Source organism: Neoarius graeffei, chromosome 21 (genome assembly GCF_027579695.1).
Source record: "Neoarius graeffei isolate fNeoGra1 chromosome 21, fNeoGra1.pri, whole genome shotgun sequence".
Taxonomy (NCBI): domain Eukaryota; kingdom Metazoa; phylum Chordata; class Actinopteri; order Siluriformes; family Ariidae; genus Neoarius; species Neoarius graeffei.
In genome coordinates, this window is record NC_083589.1 from 59,088 (window position 1) to 86,602 (window position 27,515).

A 27,515-nucleotide genomic window follows, 5' to 3' on the forward strand; every position below is an offset into this window, starting at 1 on the left:
TTCCCCCACAGTCCAAAGACATGCAGGTTAGGTTAACTGGTGACTCTAAATTGACCGTAGGTGTGAGTGTGAATGGTTGTCTGTGTCTATGTGTCAGCCCTGTGATGACCTGGCGACTTGTCCAGGGTGTACCCCGCCTTTTGCCCGTAGTCAGCTGTGATAGGCTCCAGCTTGCCTGCGACCCTGTAGAAGGATAAAGCGGCTAGAGATAACGAGATGAGATGTTTATTAGGCTACAATTTTGCACATATGTGGTAGCTACATGACAGAGTGCAGAGCCTCTGTAAATGGGTTCCATCTGTTGCAACACCTCTAAATGTCACTTGTCTCACAAAATGATCATCATTTTGTTTTAGATCTTAGCAGGTGGAATCACAATTTGCTAGTTTGTGGATAGGATGTTAAAGATTATCACAGAGGTAGTCTAACTGTTATGAAACCAATTGTTTTCACAAAACAGGAGTTTGTTCAAGGTTCTGAGCCACTTTCCCAAAGGAGTCCATTAAAACAGAACAGCCTCTGGTCTCCTAAGACCCCACAGCTGTTGTGTGTTTTCACACGAAGACTGAAATTTCCCCTCTCGAGTATCTCTGATGATACGCTGTCCATGTTTTCTTCAATGGTCTCAATCAGCATATATTTTAAAATGAGCATAGTTTCACAGACTCCCCCACTCAAGGGGGGACTGGGGCAGGTGGGCCACCCACTTCTGATATGAGGGTGTTAACATAAATTTTTTAAATAAAAATTTCCTCATGTAGAGAAGTATCAAACAGACAAGTGTACAGCAGCATCGGCCTTGCAGGTTTCAGGATGATTTTAACCAGTAGATGGCGCTTTGAGCCATTTTCAAACCATAAATGCCTTTTTTTTTAAAGGAAATTTTTTTCAATATTAACACCAGCATTGATATTTTGTCACAGTAAATTAACATCATTTAGTTTACAGTTATAAAACACATTTAAGTGTGCAGTACCTCTTTAAACTGTTTAACCCTTGTAATTTAAATAAGACTTTTATTTTAAAAGAAGAACTGTGGCACCGCCATGTTACTGCAATTCCAGCCAATGGCCTTGTTACCTCTGCAGCTGATCCGTGGTCTGTATGAATGGTCTCCGTGTGACGTCACGGGCCGCTTATCTGATCTGAGGTCAGCGATAAGTGTACACACTGCGAGCGGAGAGACAGGAAGAGCTGCGCAGCGTCCGCGCACACACACTCTCTCTCTCACACATTTACAGTGTTTCACATTCAAGCGGACATTAAACAATTCCGTTTCCCTCTGAGCGGAATTGAATCCCGCCATGAGGAAGATAAAGAAAAAGATGATGATGTAATGATTAACTGTGTCCTCCGCGCGCGCAGTTCCGGATATGTGACAGAAATGAGCATTGCTTTTATCTTCTGGATTTCTGTGATTAAAACAGAAACTTCACACAGAAAATGGTGGTATGTAAAGTGACACTGACACTGTGGTGGTGTTTATAATGCGTGTTTACTTCATTCTCAGTGTTTAGCTGTTTGTGTGGAACTTCATCTGTGTTAATATATTAAAGCTTATTTTAAACTTCAAACACAACATAAAGACAGAAGTACACTCATTATTATAATTTATTATTATTATTGTGTGTGTTAGGTCATAATTTAGTTCTCATTATAAATTTTTATTTATGTTTACGTGACAAAGTCAATAAAATTTGTGTGTGTAATTGTGGGGTTTGATTTAAAATGCAACAGAGTTAGTGTGTTCGTGCGGCGTTCTCAGCGAAGACCGTGCGGCGTTCTAGTAGGCATCCATCAGTCTTTTGAGACCATGGATTTGCACTTTGTTGAGTGATTCCATGAGTGGTGCGACGAGAGCAATGCCAGGTATGACTGGTAAGACTGATTCTTGACAGGCAGTCCCGTCTGCAAAGGGTGCAGGTATGGGTTGATGGAAGGTGTCCTCTCTGTTGCTGTTCCTTCCGCTGTTTTTTTTTTCTTCAGCCTGCCTCATCAGAGCCTTCTCATAATTGCTTTGTCCATTCCAGTCAGCTAGCTTCCAGGCAGGTCTATCAAGGGCTAGGTTCTTTCAGGACTATGTCAGTGTTCAGGACCTTCGGATCTCGTTTGCAGATGTCCTTAGACTATAGCTTGGGTCTTCCAGTGGGGCATTTACCTACCACAAGCTCTCTGTAGAGAAGGTCCTTTTTGTATTTGGCCATCTTCATCCAAACCAGGGGCCTCATTTATAAACGATACGTACGTACAAAAGAATGTGTACGCCACATTCTACGCAAGCTTCGGTATTTATAAAAAGTGAACTTGACGGTAAAATGTGCGCACCTCCACGCAAGCTCTGACCCATGCGTACGCACACAAAAAAGGGAAACGCGGAAAATGCGACCTCAGGAGGAAACGGGGAGAATGACCCGAAATTGGTTCAATAATTGAAATTTAACACAAACATAACATCGCGCATCAAAGACGTGACTGACTTAACATTTATAATCCTTAATTTTGTGCACTTGTCAAAAATAACATCTTATTTAAGGCAATAAAGACAAATTGATAGGCTATACATTGTATGTTTTTGCAACATAAGCAGTAGGCTAAGTTTTGTTAATTATCCACTTATGGCTTTCATGCATGTTGTGTCATTTTTCAATATTGATCATTAGGCTATCACACATGTTGCTTGTTAGGTTGTCTACTCTGTAAATAGTATATAAGAGGGATTTGCCGTGGTAGGTCTTATGATGCACTATGGCGTATTTGGCATTGCTGGAGGATGTGGCAAATGGAAGAATTAGGAGAGAGCGAGTCTTCAGAGACCAACAAGATTTGTTGGCCAATGACGATGAGTGGCTCATGAGCCGATTCAGATTGCCACGAGCTGTCCTTTTACACCTGATAGCTTTATTTTATTTATTTTATTTAACCTTTATTTAACCAGGAAGTCCCATTGAGATTAAAAATCTCTTTTTCAAGGGAGACCTGGCCAAGATAGGCAACATTGAAAACTGTTACAGACATACAATATAAAAGAACATCAATAAATACATAGACAATATTACAACATTAAAATCGAAATTATACATTAAAAACACCGACATCTTAAAGAAGTCATCTCTAGATCCTTCAGTTTAGCTTTAAATTCGTTTAAAGTAACTCGACAATCTAATTTAAACACATTTTGCAGGTTGTTCCATGCCATAGGAGCTGAATAAGCAAAGGCCTTTTTCCCAAACTCAGTACGGACATTTGGGACTAAAAGCAGATAATGATCAAGGGAACGCAAGGAATATTGTCCCTTAATCTTTGGCACCATGAAAACACACAAATAAGGTGGAAGCAAACCCAAAATGGCCTTGTATATAAAGGCGTACCAATGATGGAGCCTGCGAGTGGCCAAAGAAGGCCATCCCACCCGAGAGTAGAGGTCACAATGATGAGTCAAGCCTTTTGCATTCGTTATAAATCTCAAGGCAGCATGATACACTGAATCAATCTTATGGAGATACTGAGCAGATGTATTTCTGTACAACAGATCTCCATAATCTAAAACAGATAAAAAAGTAGCAGCAACAAGTCTCCTCTTAACCTCAAAAGAAAAACGTAACTTATTGCGAAAATAAAAACCCAGTTTAAGTTTCAGCTTTTTCACTAGCTGGAGCACATGTGCCTTAAAAGTGAAAGACTCATCAATTAAAACCCCCAAATATTTATAAGAGCTGACCATTTCTATGCATCTTCCGTCCAGAGTAACCACAGCAGAGGTTTGTGGTCTGGTCTTTGAATTGCTGAAGATCATACATTTTGTCTTTTCAGCATTAAGAACAAGCTTCAACTGGATTAAAGTATTCTGAAAAGCATTAAATGCATTTTGCAGGTGTTCAATGGCCAAAATAACAGTAGAGGCACAAGAATAAATTACCGTGTCGTCAGCATAAAAATGAAAATTTGCATTTGGCACATTTTGTCCTAGTTCATTTATATATAAAGTAAATAAAAGCGGACCTAAGACAGAACCCTGTGGAACACCTTTATAAATAGATACAAATTTTGAACAAAGATCATCATATTTAATACATTGAGATCTATCATTTAGGTAATCTGAGAACCATGCTACTGCTTGCTCTGAAAGTCCTAAATTAAGAAGTCTAATCTTTAAGACACTGTGGTCAACGGTGTCGAAAGCTTTAGATAAATCAACAAAAAGTGACGCACAGTGCTGTTTCCTATCAAGTGCAATCAAGATGTCATTTACTACCTTCAAGCCAGCAGTGATGGTGCTGTGCTTCTTCCTAAAACCTGACTGATAAGTAGAAAGAACATCATTGTTGAAAAGAAACTCCTTTAGCTGATTACTAACCAGAGTTTCAAGTATCTTGGCCAAAACTGAAAGATTTGATATTGGCCTATAATTATTCAAACAGGCTGGATCACCTCCCTTCCATAAAGGCAGGACAAAAGCAGACTTCCACAATTTAGGAACAACCTTGGTTTCTATAGAAAGATTAAAAATATAAGTTAAAGGCCTCGAAATAAAATCTGATGCCAATCTCAAGAAATATGGCTCAATAAGATCAGGCCCTGGTGCTTTTCTAGGATCCACACCCTTCAAGGCTTTACAAACTTCCTGCACAGAAAAAGGTACAAAATTGAACACTTCCCCAGTATTCACTGTAACTTCAGCACAGAAACTCTCAGATTTAGAATGAACAGTATCAAACAAGGAGCCAGAAGATATAAAATGCTCATTAAAACAATTCAAAATCTCCATCTTGTCATGAACAGCAATAGCGTCTTTCATAACACAAGTAGGTAGAACATGAGCAGTTTTTTCCACAGAGAGTGATTTTATCATTTTCCAAAACCTCCTTGGGTCATTTAAACTCTCAGTGGTAACAGACAGATAAAATTCTGATTTGGCTTTCTTTATAAGAGAAGAACATCTATTTCTTAGTTGTCTAAAAACAAGCCAGTCTGAGGTACAACCCGTTGCCCTAGCCTTTGCCCAGGCCGAGTTACGCTCATGAACAGAGTCTGCTACTTCAGAGGAGAACCAGGGGTTATCACGACCTTTTACTCTGTATCTCCTATAAGGAGCATGAGTGTTAATAATGTGTGAACTCATCTTTAAAAAAGTTCCAGGCTGTCTCCACATCAGGAATCAGCTCAATTCTACTCCAATCAAAGTGATACAAATCATGATAAAATCCCTGCTCATTAAAAAATTTAAGATTCCTCTTACAAATGGTTCGTGACTTTTGTTTAGGAACCTTAGTGTTCCTTAAGGCAGCAACAACACAATGATCACTTAGATCATTACAAAATACACCGACAGCTGAAAATTTATAAGGAACATTTGGAAGAATTAAATCAATTAAAGTGGACTTTTCCATGCATTTAAGATTTGGACGAGTAGGCGAATTAATCAGCTGGGTCAGATTCACAGAATCACAAAAGGATTTGAATTCATCAGATACTGGCTTTAGCCAATCCCAATTCAAATCACCAGCTAAAACAAGTTCATTATATTTAAGTCTGGATAAAAGATATGATAAAGTATGCAATGCTTCCTTTGGGGCTGATGGTGGCCTATAACGGCCAACAACTGTTATGTTGACATTGTTGGCAACTTCCACATTTAAAGCCATGAATTCTAAGTGCTTATAGATTGATTCAGACAAAACAACCTTGGTGCGCAAGCTAGATCTGACAAAAATGGCAACACCTCCACCTTTCTTTGGTCTGTCACAACAATAAACATTGTATCCATCAATGTTAATATCAATATCAGTGACTAATTTCGATAGCCAAGTTTCAGAAATGACAACAATGTCAGCATCAGTTGAATTAACCCATATACGAACCATATCTATCTTTGATAACAGGCTGCGCACATTAAGATGAATGATACTTAAGCCAGACAGATGTTTAAAGTCAGCTGGCATTGAAATACAGCGCAGCTCAGGACCAGGATTAGGTTCCACATTACCAGACATAAATAATAATAAAAGAATCAACCATTTCTGTTTTGCCATACAAGAGTCATTAGGCAAGTCACATGAGTCCAAATGAAATATCTGTTTGGATACAAAGCAGTTATTTAAAACCAGCAAGCTCTGAAAGCGAAGTAGAGCATCTAAAACATGCCAAGACACATTCAAGTCAAATGCCAACTGCTTTGGAGCTTGCACATTTTGTATAGTCTCCATTGAGTGAGTCCAAGATCCATAAGTAAAATCCAGTAAGATGCAAACATTATCTAGTGTACTCACGACAGAAGCCGGGTTGTTTACTTGTAGACTCCACATAGAGAATGCACAAAGCAAAATCACAAGAAGCGCCATTTCACCAAGCCTGGTAGATGGTAGTTTAGCGCTACGTTCACACTGCAAGGCTTAATGCTCAATTCCGATTTTTTTGTGAAATCTGATTTTTTTGTGAGGTCGTTCACATTAACAAATATATGCGACTTGTATGTGATCCTCAGTATGAACGAAAAGCGACCTAAAAGTGTTCCGCATGCGCATTGCAGGATACGACGACGTCACACGCAGTGAGCATGGCCAGCGTTTACGGAAGTAAAAACGCCCGGTTGCGGTATGACCCATCCAATCTAGCTTGAATAGCGTATCCCCCCAAATGGAAATCAGCTCCCTAACCTCTGCGTCCTTCCATTGAGAAGATTCAGAACCTTCACAGCCCGAAGCATCCCTCGCATTGATGTCATGCGCCATGTTGTTGTAACTTTTTTTGAGAGACCCGCCGCCTACTTCAGCGCAGAATAGTGACATTTGTGGCTTGTTGATGACGTGTAAGTCGGATGAATGCGACCTGGCGGTTCAGACTGAAGTCGCATATGAAAAGAGCGGATAGGAATCGGAATTAGGACCACATATCCAAACGGCCTGGGTCGGATTTGAAAAAATCGGATCTGTGTCGTTCATATTGTCAATAAAAGATCGGATACAGGTCACATATGGGCGAAAAGATCGGATTTGAGTCACTTCAGCCTGCAGTGTGAACGTAGCCTAGGTGTAGCTAACAGGCTACTAGAGCCTGGATGTTGCTGGCAAGCTGCTAGGGCCTGGTGTTACAGGCTGGAGCCTGGATGTAGTTGGCAGGCTGCTGAGGCCTGGTGTTGCAGGCTAGAGCCTGGATATAGCTAATAGGCTGCTGAAGCCTGATGTTATAGGCTGGAGCCTGAATATAGCTGACAGGCTGTTAGGGCCTGGTGTTACAGGCTGGAGCCTGGATGTAACTGACAGGCTGTTGGGGCCTAATGTTATAGGCTAGAGCCTGGATGTAACTGGCAGGCTGTTTGGGCCTGGTGTTGCAGGCTGAAGCCTGAAAGTAGCTGGCAAATTGTTGAGGCCTGATGATGCAGTCTAGAGCCTGGATGTAGCTGGCAGGTTGTTGGGGCCTGGTGTTACAGGCTGGAGTCTGGATGTAGCTGGCTGGGGCCTAGTTATAGCTGGCAGACTACTGGGGCCTAGATATAGCTAACTAGGGCCTGGATATCCTTGGCCTTGCCTGGTCAATTTAGCTCATTTAGCACAACAGTAGTATAGTTAAGCTGATGCAATCCCAGGCAAAGACAAAAAGTTTTGTTCTTCAAACAAAACCTGCATTTAAAAATAATACCAAAATAAAATGAAAACTTCAATCACTCAAGGTACTAAAATCTACTAAAAACAAATATATAATTACAAACAAAACATAAACAAACACTAACACAAGGACAATAGACATGCTGCCATCTTGGAAAAGGAGGAGTTTGCAGAATTCTGAACAGTGAACTCAGTGAATAGCTGAGTTGGGCCCAGCGTTGGAGAGAGGTACCCGCCGGAATCATGCCATCCCAGTCTTGCTGCAAGTGCTGACTTGCATCGGCTTTCTGGCCACTGGCACTTTTCAGCGAGAACTGGCTGACAGGTCCGGGATATCGCAGCCAACCTTCAGCCGCATTTTGCCAGAAGTGTTAGGAGGTGTAATTGGTTTATCACCAAACTACATCAAGTTTCCTTACACGGTGGGTGAACAGGCAAATAAAAAAGCGCAATTTGCAGCAAAGTCCGATTTCCCAAATGTGATCGGTGCTATTGACTGCACTCGTATTGCTATAAGGGCACCGAGTGAAAATGAATTTGCCTTTGTTAACAGGAAGCATTTTCATTCCCTCAATGTCCAAGTTATATGTGACATGGACATGGTCCTCACAAATGTTGTCGCCCGGTGGCCTGGTTCAACCCATGATTCATTTATATTGAGACATAGCAGCGTTGGGCGGAGACTGGATGCTGGAGCTGTGCGCGATGGTTGGCTTCTGGGTGTGGGTGATTAATGCGTAAATCCTGAAAGTATTTGTAACCATTCTTAGACCATTTCTAAATATTCAACCCTTTACTCATTCAGTTATGTTGTAGGTGACAGTGGGTATCCGCTGAAACAGTGGCTGCTCACACCATTTATGAACCCCCAAATGCCTGAGGAGACCACTTACAACCTGCGCCACAGCCAGGCGCGCGCTGTTGTGGAGCGCACCATCGGGCTCCTGAAGGGCAGATGGCATTGTCTGGATGCCACGGGGGGAGCGCTATGTTACAGACCCGAAAAGGTCTGTAGGATTGTTAGGGCCTGTGCTCTGCTGCACAATGTGGCACAGCTACAAAACGTGCCTTTGCAAGCTGAAGAGGTCAACCTTGATCTCGACCCCGATCCCTATCCCCAGGCATTCCACCCAAACGCAGGAGCCGTGCGCCAGCGCGAGGAAGTGATGCGCCGCTTGTAAATAATTAGGTATGGAAACAAATGATTACTTTTTAAGAAATTCTTTAATGCTGGCATTTAATGCAGACAACTCATTTTTTATTTCTTTTAACTCCCGGGCGACCTCGCGGACGGCATCCACATGTTCCCGCTGCACCTGCAGCACTGCATCTGTTAGGACACGGGCGCTGGTGGCTGGTTTCGGCATGGATGCACATGCATCGGAGGCCGTGGACGTCCTTGGGACCTCCGCTGCCGCAGCCGACACACTGTTGGCCTCACTGGCACACCCAGCAACTGTGAGGGAATTTTTTTGTTAATAAAATACTTTTTCTGGATGAAGACTCATTTCAATTAATTTCACACCCATTTCAAACAAGGGGGCACACGGGCAATGTGAGGTGGTTCCTTGATACACAACCAAAAAAAAATTACATACCCGAGTCCTCGGCTGGCTCATGTGGCCCAGCATCGGTGTCACCCTCCTCCTCACGCACAACTACACTCAGGAGGGTTTCCCCTATAATGCCAGCCAGTTTTTAATCCAGTGGGGTGAGCTCCGGCTCCCCCTTCCCCCCGCCCGTTGCACGGACGCTTTGGCGGTGTGCCGCGATCCTCTTCTTGACGTCCACCTTTATGTCGTACCATTTTTTTTTCCTCTGCCATAGTACGGCCTTGTGAAGCTACAGAATTGACCGCATCGGCCACATGCTGCCATTCACATGTTTTTTTCGCATTTGTAACTCCCGTACTATGGCCTCCAAACAAAACAGCTCGACGCTGCTCCACTTCATCTACTAGCACTTCAACTTCACAGTCGGTTTTATAAATCAGAATATTTCTGTGCGCACGCACATTCTGAGTTTCATGCGCATGCCATCTTCTGGCGTAAATCCTGCGCAAAGTTTTATAAAGGAGGCCCCAGATGTCCGAGCCAGCGCATTCTTCTCTGCTTCAGGAGGCAGGACATACTTGCCATTTTTGTCCTGTCAAGGATGGCTTTGTTTGTGACCTTATCTGTCCAGGTAATATCCAAAATCCGTCAGAGGCAACGCATGTGAAATGTGTTCAGTTTGTCTTCCTGCTTTGCTCTGAATCCAAGTTTCACTGCCATATATTAAGGTGCTCATCATGCATGCCTTGTAGAGCTCTACCTTTGTCCTCTCGTTTGGCTTTCTGTTCTTCCAGGCTTTCTTGTTCAAGTGGGACATTGTGGTTGCTGCTTTGCCAATATGTTTGCTTAGTGCCATTTCAAGTGAGAGGGAGTCAGTGATTGTTGAGCCCAGATACACAAAGTCGTGCACTGTATCTAACTTGTGTTCTCTGATTGTAATTTTAGGGGTGGCTTCATCTTCTTGGCTCATGACTTGGGTTTTCTTTAATAATAATAATAAATTTATGTAGCACCTTTCTCACACCCAAAGTTGCTTTACAATTGGAGGAAAAAATAAAAGTCCACCAAAAGAGGGTCAGGATGTAATTCCAGTGGCATAGCTGCCCACAGTCCCACCTAAAGGTACACAAAGGTATGTCCCACATCGCCTGCACAGCCGCCACGATGCTACTGGGCAACATCGCTTGGAACACTGCACCATGTATCCACAAAGCAAGCACAGAAGCACTGCTGCCAGAGAGCTGGTATGTCCCAAACCACCTGCACAGCCACTGTGACGCCACCAGGCAACATCGCTCGGAGCACTGCACCGCCCTGGTGCAAATCCTGGCCAGGATCCTACCAGGATCTTAGCAGGATCTTACCAGGATCCTAACCAGGATCTTGTACAGGATCTGAAATATAATCCTAAAGGATCTTGTCCAAGATCCTACAGGATCCTGTACAAGATCCTGTAGGATCCTATAAGATCCTACAGGATCCTGTACAAGATCCTGTAGGATCCTATAAGATCCTACAGGATCCTGTACAAGATCCTGTAGGATCCTATAAGATCCTACAGGATCCTGTACAAGATCCTGTAGGATCCTATAAGATCCTACAGGATCTTGAACAGGATCCTGTAGGATCTTGTACAAGATCCTTTAGGATCCTAACCAGGATCTTGTACAGGATCCTGTAGGATCCTGGTAAGATCCTACAGGATTTTGTGAAGGATCCTACAATATCCTACAGGATCTTGTACAGGATCCTACTATATCCTACAGGATCCTACAGGATCTTGTACAGGATCCTGTAGGATCTTGGACAAGATCCTTTAGGATTATATTTCAGATCCTGTACAAGATCCTGGTAAGATCCTGCTAGGATCCTGGCCAGGATTTGCACCAGGGCAGAAGGCTGAAACTCATCAAATGTTCTGCTATAGAAGCCAAACTTGTATGTGTGTACCAGGATGATGTTGATGGTATTGATGGCTATGTTTCTTCCACCTTGAAGAGTTATCAACATGATTAATTAACCATATTGTAAGACCTGACTTCTTTTTTGGTAGAAAAGGTTAAACAAGTAAAGCCTATTCAAATGGTGTTCTGAATAGCCATTATTGTTTTAATCAACATTTAAGAGGGTGCTTGCATTCATTTTCATAAAGAATCAGCTGTGACCCAGGTATATGCATACTTTTAGATGAATCACATTATTATGAAGGTTATTTTTCAACCAAACATGCTGTTGATTTGTACTAGGTTTCATAGTTGAATAAATATGGAACACTGCTCTTTTATAACTTTATTCAAGCAAACTAATGAAAACTGTAACTCTGAAATATTATCATGGAATAGTTAAAATTGTCTTCCATATTCACATTATTATGGTTTGTTGAAATAAAGGTCATCATATTTAGCTATATTTAAACCCTAAATCACATATAGTATGTGTGAGCCCTCTTCTGCTCTTGTACAGAAGGATATTTATTTAAGTTTAAAAAAGCCTTGCAAAAAAAACTTTAAATGCACTATCTATTCAAGAATTTAGGGCTAGCAAGCCTTGTTTCCATGCTACCCTGAATTTGCTGAATCAGAGTATTGGGAATTCGTTCAGCAAGAACCTACTCAGGATCCTGTTGGTATCCAGTTAGGATCTTATTCAGGATCCTACTTAGGATCTTGTTAAGATCCTACGAGAACATACCCAGGATCCTGTTGGTATCCAGTTAGGATCCTGTTCAAGATCTTGTTTAAGATCCTACTCAGGATCCTGCTACAATTGAGTTAGGATCTTATTCAGGATTCTGTTCAAGATCTTGTTTAAGATCCTACAAGATCCTACTCAGGATCCTGCTGCAATTGAGTTAGGATCTTATTCAGGATTCTGTTCAAGATCTTGTTTAAGATCCTACAAGATCCTACTCAGGATCCTGTTGGTATCCAGTTAAGATCTTATTCAGGATTCTGTTCAAGATCTTGTTTAAGATCCTACAAGGTCCTACTCAGGATCCTGAAGCATTTGAGTTAGGATCTTATTTAGGATCCCACTCAAGATCTTGTTTAAGATCCTACAAGATCATACTCAGGATCCTGAAGCATATGAGCTAGGATCTTATTCAGGATCCTACTTAGGATCTTTTACAGGATCCTGATACTTTTTCAAGATCTTATACAGGATCCTGTTCAAGATCCTATCACTTCCAAGATTTTGGCTCCTTCTAGGATCCTATTTAGGATCCTGCACAGGATCTTGTATAGGATCCTGTTTCTACTTAGGATCTTAAATAGGAATGTAATCCTGTGCAGGATCCTATTTCTACATAGGATCCTATTCAGGATCTTAAATAGGATCCTGTTCCTATGTAGGATCCTATTCAGGATCCCATTCCTAAATAAGATCCTATAGGATCCTACAGGATCTTACAGGATCCTGTGTAGGATTTGAACCAGGGCAAGCACAGAAGCACTGTCGTACAGAGCGTTGGACAACCCCAATGTTAAAAGAGTAATGAGCTTACTGCAGTCCATAGCGAGGAGCACAGGCTTCACTCATGGCGGATCAAGGCCTGAAGGGAACCGATGCCAAAACTGGGTCTGGGGCTATGTCACAACCAGTGGACAAAACACCCAAACAAAGAACATTCAAACAAAGAACAAACATCAAATCATACAGTCACAAGAATTAAAGCCGCTAGTGGCCTTGACGGGCCCTCGCACGTGTGGTTCTGCAACCCAGGACATTCCGCCACCCAACAAAACAGTCACATGTCATATATTCATCACATGTTCAAAGGTGATGTGCATGTTGCAAATGCCATGACTGCTTGACGGATGAGAGATAGATAGACAAAGACTGTGTGTGTGTGTGTACACATGCAGAGTTTTCATATGTCATAAAATGCACAATGATGGCAGGTCACTGTTTTTGTGTGTGTGTGTGTGTCTGTCAGATGGGGGGAGAGAGAGAGATAAGGAGGAGACACGTATAGTTTTGTACATAAGTAGTTTGAAAGGTTTTGAATGTTTTGCTTGACAGGCATCTCCTCTAATAAGATCTTATGAGGTTGCTAGGACAACTATCATGATTCATGTCACTTTTGTACTGATCTAAGGGTTCTGAGTAAGGTTCTAGCCATATGTTCTGAAGAGTTTTGTTTCAATTAGGGGCGCTATGAAGTCCCTGGGCCATGCCTAGGGCCAAACGTCTGTGGCTGAGAAGCGGTTACAATGACTGATGTGTGTATCAAATTTCATGAGTTTTCGTGCATGGGAAATGCCTCAAAAAAAGCCAAGCATGACAGAATAATAATAATCCTTCGAAAAACAATAGGGTCTTCGCACCGAACGGTGCTCGGGCCCTAAAAATAAAAAGCTCCGGTGAGAAGCATCAACCAAAATGCGCACAGCATTCTCTGAAACGGAAATGGAAGTGAGCCTGTGAGCCCAATGCCTTTATGCTGATGGTCAGTCCAAAGTGCTCACATGCATCACTGAAAAGGTTTATCAGGTTTTCCAGTTCATTGGCTGAATGTGCAGTGATGGCAGCATTATCCCCAAAGAGGAAATCTCATAGGCACTTCGGTTTTACTTTGGTCTTGGCCTTCAGCCTGGAGAGGTTAAAGAGCTTTCCATTGGATCTTGTTCAGAGGTATATGCCCTGGGTGGTAGAACAAAAAGCATGCCTCAGGAGAATAGCAAAGATGATTCCAAACAAGGTAGGTGCATGGACATAACCCTGCTTTACACCACTGCAAATGGAGAAGCTGTTGGAGGTAGAGTCATCGAAGACAACTGTTCCTTTTATATCCATGTGAAATTACTTGATTATGCTCAGCAGCTTTGGAGGGCATCCAGTCTTCAGGAGGATCTTGAACAGGCCATCCCTGCTGACCAAGTCAAAGGCTTTCGTTAGGTTGATAAACACTATGTAGGGTGGTTTCTGCTGCTCCCTGCACTTCTCTTGTAGCTGTCAGATGGAGAACACTGTCAGTGGTTGACCTTTTTTGCACAGAGTCTGCATTGGGACTCAGGGTATACTCTCTGAGAGCACTTTCAAACTTTCCAGGACAACTCTTGCAAATAGTTTGCCGATAATGCTCAGGAGTGAGATGCCACGATAGTTATTGCAGTCGCCTCTATCCCATTTGTTTTTATAGAGTGTGTGCATCTCTATAAAACAAGGTTCTAGGTTCTGGTAAGCATGCTATTTTAATTTTACTGAATGTCAAAACAGCTTTTGATAAAGTGGATCATACTCTCTTTCTGGATTGATTTAACTGTGGTTTTGGGACACAAGGAACTGCTCTGTAGCGGTTTGCCTCCGACCTCAAAGATGGAACATTTTCCGTGAGGTTTGATGATTTCTCTTCTTCCTCAGTACTCATCACCAGTGGTGCACTTCCAGGTTCCATCCTGGGCCCAATGCTGTTTTCTTTGTATATGCTGTGCTTTGGGTGTATCCTTCATAAGTACCACATTTCCTCGCATTTTTACTCTAGCAACACACACTATCTCCAATGGAAACCTGGTGAAAATGGCTCTGGACAAATCCTCTTAACCTGTCACATGGATATTAAATGCGGGATGTTTAAAAACTTCCTCCAGTTAAATAATGACAAGATGGAACTGATTATGTCTCATTATCCGGACTCTACAAGAACTATAGCTGAAATTTTGTGGACATTATAAAACAACATACAAAGCTGTACAAAAAAAATCTCATCATTTTTTTTTTTTAATACTCAGACTCAGTTATGAGAGGAAGCTTTTTCAACTAAGGACCACTGCAAATTAAAATGTCATTTTAATGTTGGAAGATTTCATGCATTCATTTTCTCTCAAATTAACGAGTGTAATTCCCTCTGCATGGCTAACTGTCCAGGAGGGAATGCGTCTCTCGCATCCTCACTCTCTTCTCTGGCTGCCAGTCCAATACACCCTTGACTTTAACATTTTATTGTGTTTAATAACGCTGACGCGCTCTCGTCAGCGGCGTGTTTCGGACGCGCTCTCGTCAGCGGTGTGTGGTTTGATCAGGATGTAATAGATGTGTTCTAATTGTCATTTTGTTCTGAAAGAGTTTGTCAGTATAAATGAAATAAAACCACAGTTTGTTCAGCTGTTTCAGGGCTCTTCATTTCCATACACACACTGCATTTGCCTTATAGTAGGCACACAGCACGCACGCACACACGCACCACAATACAACATAAACCTTGAGTTTAGAGTTTAAAGTACAGGAGAAGCATTTGACTTTCAAATATTTTTCCATTCCTCTGCGTGTTTCAGCTTTACAGGATTCTGTTGCATGCTGTGTTGTGTAACGTGTTGCATACTGCGTTGCGTACTGTGTTGCGTACCATGTTATATTATTCCTTTGGTGAATTGCTTTCTTTACATGTGCCGTATTATAGTGCAGAAGGTTTTTTGTACAATTCATCATCAAAGCTTGAAATGAATTTGAATTTCAGAGTTTAGTATTTGGTTCGTCCCCTTTTTGCTTCAGTGACAGCGTGCACTCGAGCTGCATGGACTCCGAGTTTGTTCCATTTTAGATCAAATCCCTGGAAGTTTTGTCTGAACACGTTTCAATAGAAGACATTAGACGTGTGTGAGTGAGTGTGAGAGAGAGAGAGACAGAGAGAGTGAGCTTTGGGAAAGCCAGACTTCTTGCTGCAGGATTTCTGGTGGACGGCGTGTCGTGTCTCCTTCTGTCTGTACATCATAGAACAAACCATCGAACCAATGTGTGTTAGTTTTGTTTGATTTTCATGTGTGTGTCGCTTCCAGTTTCCCTTTTCACCTGAATCGGTGTGTGGGTGGTTTCTGTTTGGCCCCTTAAATGTGTAAAGTAAAACGTGTGTCAGCAGCTGTGTAAACATTAAAGCTTGATGTACTGTTGCTCTCTCCTCTCTGTTGTTGTACTTTACTGCCCTCCTGCTGATTATTAGAACCTCTTCGTCCAACACTGAAAGTTGTGTCTCAAGCTACATCATATCCACTGCCGTAGTCGTGGTTGGACACGGAGTGTAGATTAGCATATCTAGAGCTCCTCTTAAGTTCTTTATTAATAGTACCCATAATGTACTGCAGTGGATTTCACTGTGTACGGTATACCCGTAATGCCATGAGGGGGAGTGTGCCGTGTATGGAACGGCCGTAAAGTGCTGCGGCGGGGCATGCTGCCGTGTACAGAACTGCTGTAATGCAGTTAGTCACAGTTCAGAGGTTAGGAATCTGTCAAAGATGGTCTGTTAGCACTCACCAAGTGGCATGTTTACAGGTCGTGGGTGCTTTACTCCACCTTCACTGCTCTCATACCGTTACTCCGCCTCTGCCTTTAATTCAGTTCAATTTTATTTGTACAGCCCTTTCAACGATGAACATTGTCACAAAGCAACTTTACAGAAATATATAAATTTTGAACATATGAATAAATAAATGTAGCTCTTAATGAGCAAGCCAGAGGTGACGGTGGCAAGGAAAAACTCGCTGAGATGACATGAGGAAGAAACTTTGAGAGGACTCAAAAGGGAACCAATCCTCATCCTCAACTAGTTTTAACATGACGTCTACACTCACTGGCCACTTTATTAGGAACACCCATCCCCCTGCTGTTCTCTGCAGTTCTGTAATCAGCCGATCCCTCGCCAGCAGCACGATGCATCAAATCACGCAGATACAAATCAAGAGCTTCAGTTAATGTTCACAATGTTCAAACATCAGAATGGGAAACACTGTGATCTCAAATGGCCCTTTTCCACTACCCTTTTTCAGCTCACTTCAGCCCGACACGGCTCGCGTTTCGACTACCTCAGAGCAGCGCGACTCAGTTCGCTTCAGCCCTACCCAGCAGCCAAAACTCGCACGGTTTTGGAGTGGGGCTGAAGCAAGCCAAACCGAGCCGAGTGGGGCTAGGGGCGTGAGGAGACACTCCCCTGTGCACTGATTGGTGAGGAGGAGTGTCCTCACATGCCCACACACGCCCCGCGAGCACGCTGGGATCTGTCAACACCGTAAACCCGGAAGAAGAATAATTACGAATTACGAGAATTTCTGAAGCCTTATGCGCCTCGCCTCATCTATACGCTCTTGCCAGTATCTGTTGGCGTTGTCGGTGACAACAAGCCACAGCACCAAGACCAGCAACACTAATGACTCCATGTCCTCCATGTTTATTGTTTACTATCCGGGTCGTGAGACTACCGCTTAAAAGGTCACTGATGTCACTGTCTGCGCCGCCTAACGACATCACGTGATGTCCACCCACTTTCGCTAACTCCACCCAATGTGTCCACCCACTTCCAGCCAGCACGGTTCAGCGTGGTTGTAGTCGAAATGCAACCCCAACAGCCCCACTCAGCTTGACTCAGCCCCGCACGGCTCAGCCCAACTCAGCCGCGTTGGTAGTGGAAAAGTGGCATAAGTGTGACTTTCTCTCTCTGTGGTCTGGGTGTTGGTTTGATCCCGATGGACTGGTTTGAGTATTTCAGAAGCTGCTGATCTCCTGGGGTTTTCACACAAAACAGTCTCTAGAGTTTACACAGAATGGTACAGAAAACAAAAAACACTGAGTGAGTGAGCGACAGTTCTGTGGGTGGAAACAAACACCTTGTTGATCAGAGAGGGTCAGAGGGAAATGGACAGATTGGTTCAAGCTTTTTTTGCCAGTAAAGCATCTCAGCATGCAACAGCAGAACACCACACTGGGTTCCACTCCTGCAGCCAAGAACAGGGATCTTAGAAACAAGAACAAGTTCCTATTAAAGTGGCCGGTGAGTGTATTTTGAAGTTCTCAACTATTCACTGATGGAGATTTGAGTGTAAAACTGTTCATGGTCACTGCAGTCCAAAGCAGTCTTCCCGGTTTCTCAGTGCATCTTTAGGCTGTCCGTATGGGGCCATCCTCAGCAGGAGCAAAGTAAGGAGAACGCTGACCAGTATTCTGATGATGTCGTGTGTGTTTTTTTTTTTTTTGTGTGCGTGTTTGTGTTTTCTGATGATGCACTGTGATATAGTGTTTGTTGGAGTGTTTTTTATAGTTGAGGTTCTCTGAGTAACAGAGTATTATAATCTCTCTTGTGGTGCACTTTGGGAAGTTCCTTCTGTAATACAGGAAGTAGGTCTGAAAGCTGATGACCTGAATGAGTTATTTTAGGTGGGTTTATTTCAGACTGATACGACTCTGTGTGTGTGTGTGTTTTCAGACATGTTGAGCTCTGAGCTGCAGTAACATATTTTCTCTGGGGATGTATCATGGAACCTGAAACCGACACACAGGGAGATCCAGACAAACCTCTGGTAACTCACTCACTCACTCACTCACTCACTCACTCACTCACTCACTCACTCACAAGTCCTTTTTACACATTATTCCCCAATATTAGTTAAGAAGATTCCTCAGTATGCTGGCATCCTGGAACCAGAGGTGTGACATGTAACACAATGGAGCATTGGTGAATAGGGTGACGTATAAGCATCGGAAATACGAATACCCTGACGTACTAGCGTTGCCTTTAAAACAATCATCCCTTCGGACACAAGGAAAAATGCTATGGAACTTCATGTGTACAATTGTACACATTATGTCCGAAGGGGATAATGGTGGGTGAACTGAGTATTGAGCTGCTTTTGTTAGCCATGCACATTTGTACCAGTCTTCAAATGTAAGCAAGTTGTATGTTTGTATGATCACAAACATATTAAAGGAGAAATTGAAGAGAACTGGGAAGAGATTCGAGACAGAAAGGCAGTTGGACCTCAGGCGCTGTAGATGGGCGGCACGGTGGTGTAAGTGGTTAGCACGGTCACCTCACAGCAAGAAGGTTCTGCGTTCGAACCCAGCGGCTGGCGAGGGCCTTTCTGTGTGGAATTTGCATGTTCTCCCCGTGTCTCTGTGGGTTTTCTCCGGGTGCTCCGGTTTCCCCCACAGTTCAAAGACATGCGGTTAGGTTAATATGGGACGGCCTTGGGCTGAGGTGCCCTTGAGCAAGGCACCTAACTCCCAGCTGCTCCCCGGGCGCTGTTAGCGTGGCTGCCCACTGCTCTGGGTATGTGTGTGTGCTCATTGCTCATGTGTGTGTTCACTGCTTCAGATGGGTTAAATGCAGAGAGGAAATTTCACAAGTGTGTGATGAATAAAGTTGTGCTTTGCTTTTATTAGAATTCATGCTGGTCTCGGAAAGAAGAATTTCAAGTTCAGTCAATTTATTTGTATTGGGCTTTAAATAATAGACATTGTTGCAAAGCAGCTTCACAGAAAAGTAAATATTCTGAAACATGTGAATTAATAAATTTATCCCTGATGAACAAGCAACTTGCATTGGAGATGGATGCAAGTTGTTTTATTATGGAGTGGATGGAAAGAGAAATGGTGTTGGTATTGTTTTGAGGGGAGAGTTGGTCAACAGTGGGATTGATGTGAAGAGGGTATCAGATAGAGTGATAGGCATGAAGCTGGAGATACAAGGAGTGGTAATCAATGTTGTGTGCGTACGCCCCACAGGTTGGATGTGAGAACGAAGAGAGAGTCTTTCTGGGAAAAGATGGATGAAGTGGTAGAAAGTATACCGAGGGAGGAGCGCGTGCTGATAGGAGCAGTTTTCAACAGACATGTTGGCGAGGGAAACAGAGGAGATGAGGACGTGATGGGCAGATATGGTGTAAGAGAGAGAAATGTGGAAGGGCAGATGGTGGTTGATTTTTCAAAGAGGGTGAATTTGGCAATAGTCAATACGGACTTTGAGAAGAAAGAGCAGCACAGGGTGACGTTTAAGAGTGGAGGAAGATCTACACAGGTGGACTACATACTCTGCAGAAGGGGTAACCTGAAGGAGATTGGAGACTGTAAAGTGATGGCAGGGGAGAGTGTAGCTAGACAACATCGAGTGGTCGTGTGCAGGATGAGCTTGAAAGTGGAAAAGAGGAAGCGTGAAATAGTGGAGCCGAAGATTAAGTGGTGGAAACTAAAAGAGGTTGAACATCAGAAGGAGTTTAGGGAAGAAATGAGACGAGCACTGAGTGGTAATGGAAGTCTGCCAGAAGATTGGGATACTACTGCTATACTAGTAAGAGAGGCAGCAAGGAAGGTGCTAGGGTGGTCATCGGGAAGGAGGAAGGAAGACAAGGAGACATGGTGGTGGAACAAAGAAGTGCAGGAAATTATAAAAGAGAAGAGGCTAGCAAAGAAGAATTGGGATGAGCAGAGAGATGAGGAAAGCAGGCGGTTATACAGAGAGATGAGACAGAAGGCAAAAAGAGCGGTAGCGAAGGCGAAAGCAGGTGCATACCAGGAGTTGTACGAAAGACTGGAGAATAAAGAAGGAGAGAAAGACCTGTTACAGACTAGCTAGGCAGAGAAACAGGGAAGTGAGGGATGTACAGCAGGTAAGAGTGATGAAAGATGTAAATGGAAATGTGCTGACAAACAAAGAGAGTGTATTAAGAAGGTGGAAAGAGTACTTTGAGGATTTATTAAATGAGGAGAATCCAAGAGAGAAAAGGTCAGATTCATTGGAGACAGCAAATCAGGAAGCAGAGTTGGTTAGTAAGGATGAGGTGAGGGCAGCCATGAAAAGAATGAAGACTGGGAAAGCAGTCGGACCTGATGGTATCCCGATTGAGGCTTGGAGATGTTTGGGTGAGACGGCTGTGGAGTTCCTAACGAGATTATTAAACAAACAAGATCCTAGAGAATGAGAAAATGCCAAATGAATGGAGGAAGAGTGTGCTAGTCCCAATATACAAGAATAAGGGAGATGTACAGAGCTGCAGTAATTACAGAGGGATAAAATTGATGAGCCACACCATGAAGCTATGGGAAAGGGTATTGGAGGTGAGATTGAGAGGTAGCAATCTGTGAACAGCAGTACAGGTTTATGCCAAGGAAGAGCACGTCAGATGCAAGTTTTGCTTTAAGAATGTTAATAGAGAAGGCCAGAGAAAGCTACATTGTGTGTTTGTAGACCTGGAGAAGGCATACGATAGAGTGCCGAGAGATGAGTTATGGTATTGTATGAGAAAGAGTGGAGTGAATGAGAAGTATATTAGAGTGGTGCGAGACATGTCTGAGAACAGTGAAACAGCAGTGAGCTGTGCAGTTGGAACGACTGAATGGTTCAGCGTGAAGGTGGGACTCCATCAAGGATCTGCTTTGAGTCCTTTCTTGTTTGCCATAGTGATGGATAGCTTGACAGACGAAGTGAGGCGAGAGTCACCATGGAACATGATGTTTGCGGATGATATTGTGATATGTGGTGAAAGTAGAAAGGAGGTTGAGTTGGGTTTGGAGAGATGGAGGTATGCATTGGAGCGAAGAGGAATGAAGGTGAGCAGTAGCAAAACAGAATACATGTGCATCAATGAGAATGGGGATGAGAGTGTAGTGAAGATGCAAGGAGTAGATGTAAAGAAAGTTGGTGAATTCAAGTACCTGGGGTCAACTGTGCAGGAAAATGGGGGCTGCGATAGTGAGGTGAGAAAGAGAATGCAGGCAGGGTGGAGCAGTTGGAGAAGGATTTCGGGAGTCATTTGTGATCGGAAAGTCCCAGCAAAAGTGAAAGGTAAGATGTATAAGACAGTAGTGAGACCAGCTGTGATGTATGGATTGGAGACCGTACCCTTACCGAAGAGACAGGAGGCAAAGTTGGAGGTGGCGGAGTTGAGGATGTTAAGGTTTGTGATGGGAGTGAGAAGGTTGGACAGGATAAGGAACAAGCACATCAGAGGGACAGCACATGTGGAGAGCTTGGGAATGAAGCTAAGAGAGATGAGACTGAGATGGTATGGGCACATCCTGAGAAGAGATGCAGAGCATGTGGGAAGGCAAGGCAAGTTTATTTATATAGCACATTTCATACACAATGGCAGTTCAATGTGCTTTACAGAAGTAAAAACAAAAACAGTAAACAATAGAGAAATAAAATTACATAAAATAATTTTATTTTTATTCTAAAACAATTAATTAAAAGAATTAAAAGAAATTAAAAGAAAATAAGAATTAAACAATAGTAAAAATAAAATAATAAAATGAAGTAGTAGTTCAAATAGGATGAGAAAGAAAAGAAAAAACCCCCCAGCAGAATAGAATAAAGAATAAAATAGGATAAAGTAAATTTAAAACATGCAGAGAAGTAAAGATTATAAAGAATGAAAAGAAGACAATATTAATTATTTAACAGAAAGCATCTGAGAACAGCTTGGTCTTTAGTCTAGATTTGAAGCTGCCAACAGCAGGAGCATTTTTAATGTCCTCTGGCAGTTGGTTCCATAGCTGCACTGCATAGTAGCTAAAAGCTGCTTCACCACACTTTGTTTTAACAACTGGTTTTAATAGTAAATTTTTCTGCTGCGATCTGGTAGATCTGATTGGGTTAGGCCGCTGCAACATATCAGAGAGGTAATTGGGCCCTGTACCATTTAGAGATTTGTACACCAGCAGCAATGCTTTAAAGTCAATTCTGTAGCTTACTGGAAGCCAGTGAAGGGACCTTAGAATTGGAGTAATGTGCTCTGTTCTTTTTGTTCGTTTGAGAACCCTCGCCGCTGCATTTTGCATGCAGAGTGTAGCAAAAAAATGGAAGGAGAATGTTGAGGATGGAGCTGCCAGGCACACGAAAATGAGGAAGGCCAAAGAGGAGATGCATGGATGTGGTGAGAGAGGACATGAAAGTGGCAGGTGTGGTAGAGAAGGATACAGAAGACGGGGAGCAATGGAGAAGAAAGATCCACTGTGGCGACCCCTAATCGGGAGTAGCCAAAAGATGATGATGATCATCCCTGATGATGACGCCTGAGGTGACAGTGGTGAGGACAAACTCCCTCAGACGACATGAAGAAACAGCGAGAGGAACCAGACTCAAGGGAACCCATCCCCATCAGGGTGATAACAGATAGCGTGACTTATAAATAAATCATTTCTATAACTGTGTCCTATAGAGTCACAAAGTACAACTGTCACCAGGAAATTCATTATAGTTTAACAGGAAGTCTGTTTTGTTGAAGTTATAAACTGTTCATTGAATTAGGTTATCATGCCAGTGTAGTCCAAAGCCATTCATAGTAAAATTATTTGTATTAACTGTCTAGAGCCGGCATCTTGGTGTATCTTTAGACTGTCCATATGGGTCTGTCATCCACAGGAACAATGTGATGAGACTCCAGCCAGAAGTAGGGTATCAGGATGGATCAGGCAGGTCCAAGGAGCAGGAGAGGAACCACTGGTGTCTCAGGTTTGATGTGTAATGAGAGAGAGATAAAACACAGGTTGTTAGGTGTGCCCAATGTCACATAATGAGTAAGAACAGGATACATTTTTGCGCTGAGTGCAACCAGCAGCTCCAAGGGTAACTATGACTGCATAACTAAAAGGGAGAGTCAGAAGGTAACACAGGCATGAGGGAGCCCTGGGACATAAAGCAGCAGCCACTACACCGTCAATAAACTCGAGTGAGCAAGTGAGAGTGGGAGGGCAACAGCATCCATACATCCCAGTTTACCAAAACACTCTGTCTGAGGACCCTCCAGATCTACACCTTTACCTCATAAACACCATTAACACAAGGCTTGACTAAACAGATATGTTTTCAGCCGAGACTTAAACGCTGAGACTGTGTCTGATTCCCAAACACTACTTGGAAGGCTGTTCCATAACTGTGGGGCTTTATCAGAAAAGGCTCCGCCCCCTGATATAGCCTTCACTATACGAGGTACCAGCAGATAGCCTCCACCTTTTGATCAAAGTAGGCATGGCAGGTCATAAAGGACCAGAAGTTCACTCAGGTGCTGTGGTGTGAGACCATTCAGTGCTTTAAAGGTCAATAGTAGTATTTTATAATCAAGACGAAATTTGATTGGGAGCCAATGCAGTGTGGATAAGACAGGCGTGATGTGGTCATATTTTCTAGTTCTAGTAAGGACTCTTGCTGCTGCATTTTGAACTAACTGGAGCTTGTTTATGCTCCTACTGGAACATCCAGACAGTAAGGCATTACAATAATCCAACCTGGAGGGAACGAAAGCATGAACTAGTTTTTCCGCGTCACGTAGTGACATTATATTTCTTATCTTAGCAATATTTCTGAGATGAAAGAAGGCTATGAGGCTATGAAACTCGATATGAGTTTCAAATAATAGACGAGAGTCAGTAATCACACCTCTAACTTAGAGCTTAGATTAGCATCTCCCCTCAGCAGGTAGTGATTTATTGTGTTTGGAGATTAATGATTATATTTCATTGTTCTTTGTGACTTTATCATCTTTGCATGATACAGAAGAACTCTCCTTGTCAGAGTGGCAAGCTACAGAGCTCTATATAAGGGCTAGCTAATGTTTGCATTTTACCTTTTAGCTTTCGACCTCTTGGTCATTCAAGTACTGAAAACCCAAGTTACAGTACTGAAACACAGCTGTGTTATAATTAATAAAGATTGGAGTTCACTTATCTTGAGTGACTTAATGCAACACAGATACTGTGCCTGTTAGAGCACTTTGCGTCAGAGCTCTGTCTCCATGGCTGATAGGATTTTCGCATTTAGCTTTTTCCAACTAGACCACTCAACTGATTGAAATCCAAGTTATTGAAGGGGCAGTGGGCAGTAGGGCTGGGTATCACCAGATACCTCACAATACGATACTATGGCGATATTTTGCCCACGATAACGATAATATCACGGTACAGCGATTCTGCGATAATCGATATATTGCAAGAAATTTCAACCACATCACGATATCTGTCTCACTGAAGAAAATCAGAATTTATTGACCACTGTAAAATTACATTTCACATACATAACTACACACTCTTGCCAGACATATATTTGTCTCTATTCCACTGCTGGCAAAACCAAGAGTTGCTTCACTACAACATACAGAAAATTCCCATTTCTGTGCTAGTATTATCAACTTTTCTATAAGCATGGACACATCAGTGCTGCTTAACAAGCAGAATCAAATTGTTTTATGAAAACTTAAAACTTGCACTGCAGACTGCACAGACATTTCAGTGCTAACACTAATATCAATTTGTTCTTTGTAAACTTGAGAACACATACCTGAGAACATTTAACTTGTGCTTATTTTGCAGGAACAACACACTGTCTGAAACACATTGAAAAGTGCAGTGTGCATCTTGGTCTCCTACTGCGCATGCGCGAAGCCTACTGCGCATGCGCAGAACACATGAATTAGCAAGTTCTCATACAGACCGGTTTATTATTCAAAACAAGGCATTACAAATTATTTGACTCGGCCAAAGACTCGACCAATACGCACAAAACATAAAAATCGGCAAATGCGTGAAATACTCACCGATTTTTCTATCAGCCCAGCTGATCGGTAGGACAAAACTACTGTTGAATTTTCCTACCCTCCTGGATTTCGCGCATGCGCAGTAGGCTTGGTAGGACAAATCCAAGAGGTAGGATAACTTTACAGAACACCGGCTCACTGTTTTTTTTCTCCTTTCCTTTGGAATCCAAAGTGCCTCCAAACATCTGCCTTAAAGTTCGGCGGCGTCTCTAGGTTTACGTTAACAGCCATGCTTGCTTGTTTTTTTTCCTCACTGCAACCGCCGGGGAAAAAAGAGAAGACGAAGAGTGCCTTGCAGTGAGGGAGTGACACCTCGCGGAGCGGAGGTGCGGAAGTCGTACTGGATTTACAACCCGTCTGAAACATGATTTATTATTTGAAAAAATATCGATATTCAAATTGAGTATCGATATTGAATCAGAAGACAAAGTATCGCGATATATCGCCGTATCGATATTTTTGCACACCCCTAGTGGGCAGTGTCTTTTAAAATGACTGACATCAGGCCCATCCAAACATTTCTGCTCTGGAGTGAAGTTCATTTGCAGGTTTTTTTTTTTTTTTTCCAGCTGCATAATACAGGCCAAGGCTTAAACCATTATTAATAATTTTAGTCATGTTTTGCATATTTTTGAGGAAATTTGTACACTTTGGAAATGTAAAAAAAAATAAACAGTTGCTCCTTTAATTACATACTAATGAATAATTTGTATACCATGAATAAATAATGCATGTTAAAGTAGTTGAACAGAGTCTCACAATTCTTCAATTCTTTGGCTGGGTTTTGTTTTCCACTTTGCTGCTTCCTCTGCGTGTGTGTGCGTGTGTGTGCGTGTGTGTGTGTGTGTGTGTGTGTACACCTTGGTTTTGTTTTCATGTTGCGCGTGTCTTATTTTAACTAATGCTTCTTTATCTTTTATCTCTTTGTTGTGTGAAATTAATCATGTGTGTTTTGTCTGATTTTGTTTGCATGTGTGGGTGTGGCTGTGTGTAGCATCATGCCGAGAACAGAGAGCACCCCGCCCCCTCAGGTAAGCAGCTGACCTTCAGCCGTCTCGTGTGTGTGTGTGTGTGTGTGTGTGTGTGTGTGTGTTAAACTTCCTGATGACTGTCGTCATTGTGGGCTGTAGATTCACAGATTCCTTATTGGATGGTTTGGGTTAAAGTTCCACCAGTCACCAAACATTCTGGGTCATGTGACTATTAAACCTCGTGTGAGCATGTCTCTGAACATGACTTGAACACCCTACACTGAGGGTTCTCAACCTTTTCTCCTTTAAGCCCCACCTATTCATACTTGTTACAAGTTGGGGCCCATTAAAAACGATCCCCAATTATTTTGGCTCATCCATTCTATTAGAATCTAATAACCTACTGTACAGTGTATTAATAGGATGCAACATCACTCCCTGTTACAGATGGGAGTCCAGAAATTAAATAAGTGCAATAAAAACAAACTGTTTTTAATTGTAGGTTTTGTATTTAGAACTGTATGTATGTGCCAGAAGCCAAACCATGCATGCAGGTCATTCTCAGCCAAAAGGGATTAATGATCCAAAAGTGGAGTCTGGTCCATTAACACAAGAACTTACTGCCATGTTTTATTCAACAAACAAGCAAGTTATTAAAACCAAGAAGTTCACTCAAAAGAAGTGGATATAGAACCCACTCATTGGGATTAGATCCTTACACGCTAACAAAGGATTTTTCCTATGAAAGAAAACTTTACTTGCTAAATTTGACATAGAATAAATTTTGATCCTATTTTAGCTGGAACTAAATACAAAGACAATAGTTAAGCATGCTATTAATTAACTTAATGTGAAAGTAACAGATAATCAACAGATTTTAATTTTTTTTCGAGTGTGTATATTTCTAGTCTTTTGTAATTATTTGTATCTGTACATGCACGACCCCAACAGCTCTGCTGATCAACTTATTGTGTTTAAATAAAGTCATTCATTCATTGAGTTGGAAAATGATTGATCTGTTGAGTTCCCCGACATCTCAGACTCCCTGGTGCTGCAGACATCATTCTACACGGACACACAGATGAAAACCTGGTAGAG

General features: G+C 42.4%; 1 protein-coding gene and 1 long non-coding RNA gene across 12 annotated transcripts in view; both read left to right on the forward strand.

Annotated features, from left to right (window-relative positions):
- Positions 1–1,181: 1,181 nt before the first annotated feature.
- Positions 1,182–27,515, forward strand: part of osbpl8 (oxysterol binding protein-like 8) — a 96,554-nt gene continuing 70,220 nt past the window's right edge. For 2 of the 11 annotated variants that reach the window (XM_060903742.1, XM_060903747.1), the window contains exons 1-3: positions 1,182–1,449; positions 18,348–18,441; positions 26,441–26,477. In XM_060903742.1, the coding sequence (XP_060759725.1) occupies positions 18,397–18,441; positions 26,441–26,477 (82 nt within the window). In that variant the 5' untranslated portion in view covers positions 1,182–1,449; positions 18,348–18,396. Of the gene's footprint in view, positions 1,450–18,347; positions 18,442–22,561; positions 23,021–23,279; positions 23,370–26,440; positions 26,478–27,515 lie in introns of those variants that run through there. The other 9 variants (XM_060903744.1, XM_060903748.1, XM_060903739.1 and 6 more) reach the window with 8 other exon arrangements.
- On the forward strand, positions 8,315–9,098 carry LOC132869979 (uncharacterized). The gene is made up of 2 exons (XR_009651025.1): positions 8,315–8,790; positions 8,924–9,098. It is a non-coding gene; the product is annotated as an uncharacterized LOC132869979 (long non-coding RNA).